Source organism: Anopheles darlingi, chromosome 2 (genome assembly GCF_943734745.1).
Source record: "Anopheles darlingi chromosome 2, idAnoDarlMG_H_01, whole genome shotgun sequence".
In the NCBI taxonomy this organism is placed as follows: Eukaryota; Metazoa; Arthropoda; class Insecta; order Diptera; family Culicidae; genus Anopheles; species Anopheles darlingi.
Genome location: NC_064874.1, coordinates 68,868,355 through 68,873,556, shown reverse-complemented (window position 1 = coordinate 68,873,556; position 5,202 = coordinate 68,868,355). Strand labels below are relative to the sequence as shown.

At 47.7% G+C, this 5,202-nt stretch overlaps 3 protein-coding genes across 3 annotated transcripts in view; 2 read left to right on the top strand and 1 right to left on the bottom strand.

The window, feature by feature from the left end:
• The window catches only part of LOC125952377 (acyl-coenzyme A diphosphatase NUDT19-like), a 1,411-nt gene extending 1,255 nt beyond the window's left edge, over window positions 1-156 (top strand). Inside the window, exon 3 of the mRNA XM_049681827.1 lies at window positions 1-156. This exon is cut by the window's left edge and continues 414 nt beyond it. Within this exon, the coding sequence (XP_049537784.1) occupies window positions 1-12 (12 nt within the window). The 3' untranslated portion in view covers window positions 13-156.
• LOC125952376 (acyl-coenzyme A diphosphatase NUDT19-like) overlaps window positions 1-1,492 on the bottom strand; it is a 1,523-nt gene extending 31 nt beyond the window's left edge. The window contains exons 1-3 of the mRNA XM_049681826.1: window positions 1,296-1,492; window positions 678-1,232; window positions 1-611 (exon numbers count right to left, since the gene is read on the bottom strand). The exon at window positions 1-611 is cut by the window's left edge and continues 31 nt beyond it. Coding sequence (XP_049537783.1) covers window positions 180-611; window positions 678-1,232; window positions 1,296-1,394 — 1,086 coding nt within the window. The 5' untranslated portion in view covers window positions 1,395-1,492 and the 3' untranslated portion in view covers window positions 1-179. The remainder of the gene's footprint in view (window positions 612-677; window positions 1,233-1,295) is intronic.
• A 134-nt stretch (window positions 1,493-1,626) lies between these two features.
• On the top strand, window positions 1,627-4,880 carry LOC125952313 (TBC1 domain family member 23). The gene is made up of 3 exons (XM_049681739.1): window positions 1,627-1,926; window positions 2,066-2,249; window positions 2,316-4,880. Exons 1-3 carry the CDS (start codon window positions 1,910-1,912, stop codon window positions 4,338-4,340), a joined length of 2,226 nt encoding a protein of 741 aa, XP_049537696.1. The 5' UTR covers window positions 1,627-1,909; the 3' UTR covers window positions 4,341-4,880.
• Window positions 4,881-5,202: the final 322 nt, after the last annotated feature.

The window sequence follows — 5,202 nt, the reverse complement described above, 5'->3', positions numbered from 1 at the left end:
CCGGAACTGTAAATTGTTGGTTTTTTTTTGTTAAGTTTGAGGAAAATAGTTGAGGGTTTTTTATGGCGATTTTAGATGGTGATTAGAGACAAGTACACGAGACAAAGTTATTCCAACAATAAATCCCAATAACCAGGTACTTTATTTCATACCAACACCACCATCCTCATCCCGTAGCATCACAGTTTTGCCTTCAACATCTCCTCGTTTTTACCGAGTACATGTAAATGCTTGTCCAAGGGTGGTCCGTTGTGAAAGTAGGATTGACTATGCATTCCTCGATGCTCCACTCGATGGACATTTTGCGCCAGCGTTCTTAATTCGTTCAACGACATATCCACATAATGATCCATTTGTTCGTTATCGCTGATAAAATCGAAATTTTTGGGATAAAAATCATCTCCCGGGAGGACACCGATGTACCCATCGGCAGCATTAAAACCAACGGGACAGAACGCTGTCGTTCCGTGGTGCTTTCTCCTACGAGCAAATCGCATAAGTGCGTCTATATCGTCTACATAACTCAGACGTTGTAGCTCGTACGCCTGTGGTGGGGCCAACCAAAGATCTCCCCTATCGTGTTCCTCTAGCAGCTGCTTCGGGCTACTCCACTGTAAAGGATGAAGAAATGTGGCTTAATCGTTCCTGTATTCCACATGAATCGTTCCTGTACTTACCATGTATTCGGCCACCTCATGTTGTTCAGGATACACAGGGACTTGTTCGTTGATAGCGGCTAGGAAGAAAGCCGTCTCGAATCGTTTCTTCCGAAACTGTGTCGGCGTAATCCACACCGACCACTCGTACAACCCCCACATGTCTGGGAGCATGTTGAGCTCACTGTACAACTCGAGGAAATTCGTCTGACCATCATGCACCTCCTTTTGCCACCGATGAATATCAAACTTGTATTCGGCCTTGCTGAATCCATCTGTAGATTGTTCCGGTCGGTTCGCCACTAACAAAACTCCGAGCTCTTCGAATGATTCTCGTAGGGCACAAAGACGTAGCGAAATGTTACGGTCAAGAGTGTCGTCCGTGGTGGTTTGGAAAATGTACGGCCTCGGTCCGTCCACCGTCGTCAGGAGTTTCAAATCTCGATCGTGCACTTTATGCTTGCGAAACAGCGACAACCACTCGGGGGATTCGTCTTGTGGATCAAACGTTCCTCCAGGGAAAACGATGTGGTTCGGCAGGAAGCTTGTCTTTTCGGTGCGCTTAAAGACGAGGGCCTAAACCGGGAAATCGGTGAAAACTCGTGACTTGCGTGGGCGTTCAAGCTGATCACGTCTTACCTTGTAGTTGAATCCGTCTGCATCTCTCTGATTGCCACGATTACGAGCCACTATAATCAGCGATGCGGAATCCCTCCAATTTTTCGTATATTTACGCATTTCGGACCGATTTTAATTTTGCCAGGTGTCTCATAATTCGGCAAAAGATAAGAACGGCGGTATCACGACTATTTTTTCAAATTTTCCAATTAAGCAGAGTTTCCACATCGTTTGTTTACATCTCGCTGCAAGGTTTAGCACTTCAATGGCATCGTAATTACACATGGCTAGTATGGCGAGGGCTTGTATGGTTTCCGTTGCAGTGCTGAAGAGTCGAGAGCAGCGATGGGCTCCTGGGAAAAACGTTTGCGTGTCACTTTTCGATTTTGTTGGCACCGTGAAGAAAAAAAATAATTCGAGGAAAAATTGGAGCGAATTTCCAGAAAACAACGTTGTTTCGTGGTCTTTTCAGCTGATTAGTGAAATCCTGTGGATAGTAGACTTTCCCGTACCATGGTAGCGTTTCACGGTCTCCCCGTGTGAGAACGAGACTTCCTGATAACGAGAACCCATCTTCGGCAAACAAAAGCGAAACCTCCGTGAAAGTTGTCCGGTTGCCCAATACCTTTGCCTCGATGGAGGACAGTTTGTGGTAAGCGTGTCAAGCTTTTGATAAGCGCAATTACTGATAAGAAACCACCCGTTCTGACTCACGCTCGCGTTCACGCAATCTTGTTCTTTCGTTGCATTCCGCTGCCGCCAAAAATATTCACCTCGATGGACGGTTCCAGGCTCATCGAACTCGAGTCCGCGCTGCAGGATGATTGCACTGTCGACGACATTTACGCAATATGCCACGGCAAGGCGCTGCCGGAGGCCCTACGGCTGGACGTGTGGCAAGTGTGCCTGGGGGTGCGAAACAAGATGGACCAGCTGTCGCAACACTTCAACGACATCTACGATTTGCCCTTCCAGGTAAGACCGAGCGCGAGGGGAAACTCTTTTGCACCGCTCCTTTCTCACCGCTGCTACTACTTCCAGGCGCAGCTGCACGCAAAATGCGAAGAGATCGTTGGCCAAATTGGAAATGATGAGGACAAAGTGTCGGTAGTGTGCGATCTCGAGTCGATGCTTACGTTCTACTGCAAAAACCGTAACCTCATCTACGAGTCGAACAACGGCTGGGTGGAGCTCATGTTGCCGTTGCTGTCCTTGAAGCTCATCCGCTCCGACACTTACAATCTGTTCGAATCCATCCGTGATACTTACATTCCAAAAGGTTGCACCAAAAACGGAACAGTGTTCAACGTGTTCCGGCTGTTGCTGCTTTACCATGATCCCGAGCTGTGCACGATCCTGGATACGAAGCGCATCACACCGGATTGCTACGCCATGGCGTGGTTTCAGTCGCTTTTCGCTTCCACCTGTACACTGCCGGTCGTGCTGTCGATGTGGGATCTTTATTTCCAGCAATCCGACCCGTTCCTGATCTTCTTCCTCAGCTTGATCGTGCTGATCAACCAGCGCGATCAGATACTGGCGATGAAGAGCTGCACGAAGGAGGAGCTGATCAGCTTTCTAGTCAATATGCCGTGCAGCATCGAATCGGATGATGTGCTCGATTTCTGCACGCTGGCCCAGTATTACTCCGTCAAGACGCCGGCCTCGTTCAAACGGGATTTGCTGCAAGTCCTGTTTGGTGCTCAGAGCAGTACGACCGAACCGTCGGTTGTCTCGCAGGCCCTTTGCCTACCGGTCTCGGTGCAGGAGCTGATAGAGAATGCATCCATCCAGAATCCGCATCCCGAGGCGGTACGCTTCTTTCTGGTCGACTGTCGCCCTGCAGAACAGTACAACTCCGGCCACCTTTCGACGGCATTCCATCTCGACAGCAACCTGATGCTACAAGAACCGGAAGCATTCCAGACCGCGGTGCAGGGTTTGCTGCGTTCGCAGCGTAATGCAATCGATGCAAACTCGAATGCCGGCGGAGAGCATCTGTGCTTTTTGGGATCGGGCCGATTGGAGGAGGATCAGTACACACACATGGTCGTTGCATCGTTTCTACAGAAGGGCACCAAGTACGTCTCTCTGCTGACTGGCGGCTATGAAGCGATTCACGACTACTTCGGAGACTCGATGGTCGATTGCCTCGAAGATCACGATCCGCTAAAGTGTTTGCAGTGCAACCGTGAGCAACTACGGTACGGTGGTGGCGTTAGTGGTAAAGGAAAAGGCTCGATTAACAATAACAACACTAGTAGCAGCATCAATAAACGCGCTAGCAACAGCGGAGTGGATAGCGGAAACAGCAGTGCAACGAACAGCCTTAAACGTGGCGGTGCTCAGAAAGGTGGAAATTATGCCAACAACAACGACAGCACGGGAGGACAGGCGGGAGATCGAAAATCGACGATCGATTTGTTCAGTAAATTGTCGCTTGCGATGAAGACCAAATCGGCCGAGGTGCGCGAGAAGCTGATCGATTACATTTCCATGCCGACCGGAGCCGCCAGTGGACAGGGCGGTCAGACGGAGAAGCATGTTTCGCGGAACGATCGCAACGGTAAGCGGTACCGAAATGTGCCGCCCGTGTTTAGCATCGGTGAAGATCACGACGATGATGATGAGCTAAATTCGGCTGCCAGTGAGTCATCTGCGAGCACCGTTCCCCGGAATCGTTTGCAGGATGGTTCCGATGTGACCGATGATGTGGTATCGATACAAGCCTTCCTCAAGGGACCGGACGTAATCCGTCATTTCAAGTGCCAGGAGGTGCATCTGAACGGATACATGTACGATAGCTATCTGCTCGTAACAGCCACTCATCTACTGGTGCTGCGTGAACTCGAGAAACGCAAAGATCGGGCGCGCATCATCGTACGCCGGCCACTTCAAAGTATCGTGAAAATAACGGCCAAGAAGAGGCATCGGGATTTGATCACGTTCAAGTATGGTTACCCGGAAGAGGAGAACCTCGTCGTGACCGACATGGATCGGTTTCTCATACCGAACGCCAGCGAAGCGACTGAACTCATCTCTCGGCATATAATTAAGCAAACCTAAGGCTTCGGCTACCCTTTATGTCCCAACTGAGGAGTGGTGTCAGAAGGAAAGATGAGAGTGAGAGATAGAGAGACCGTTTAACGGGTATTTTAGAGCTGTTTTTATTTGCCTTGTTTCGATATCAGTCCAGCCATTTTAGCTTTTGCCGTCTTTGGATGTTGCGTCTTACGATTATGAATGTTTATTTATGTTTTATCTATGCGTTACTGTGGCCGGCTTAATCTTATTGTTAACATCTTTGAACGATCTTCCTACCCTTGGAGCCGTGACTTCTGCGTTTTTCTGATTTCGTGTGCTGCACCCATCATAGCGATGCTTAGTGCACTGTATATAGAGAACTGTAGAAAGTCATGCAGCCATTTTTTCTTCGATTTTCTTAACAATTAATTGTGGACGTCATAACGATCCCTTTCCCGGTGTATCTTAAGCTGGTAATGAATATAGTGAAATGCGTGCGTAGAAAAATAAAATCCAGACCAAATGATCCCTTCCCTTTCTCGCTGTGCAAATGAGGAATAGCAGTGGATGTTGTTACTTAAATTTTAAAAACCGCGGATTGAGTTTTCATTCAAATTATTCCGAAACCAATGTTTTAGGTACAAGTATGTATGGACTAATGTTCAAATTAGTCATAATGATTTGTCTAAATTTTTTAAGTAAATATTACATATGCGGATTTAATTGGTGCTTGGCATTTAATTACAGGCTCATTTTGACGATAATTCGGTGTTAAATAACTTGTAATATTTGAATCCAACTTTTTTTTTTTATCAAACAATCATGTGAAATTCATTAGGCAAAATGATGCCTTAAGCTGCTTTAAATGGACAACGGTCCACAGTAAGTTGTTCAGCGTCCATAA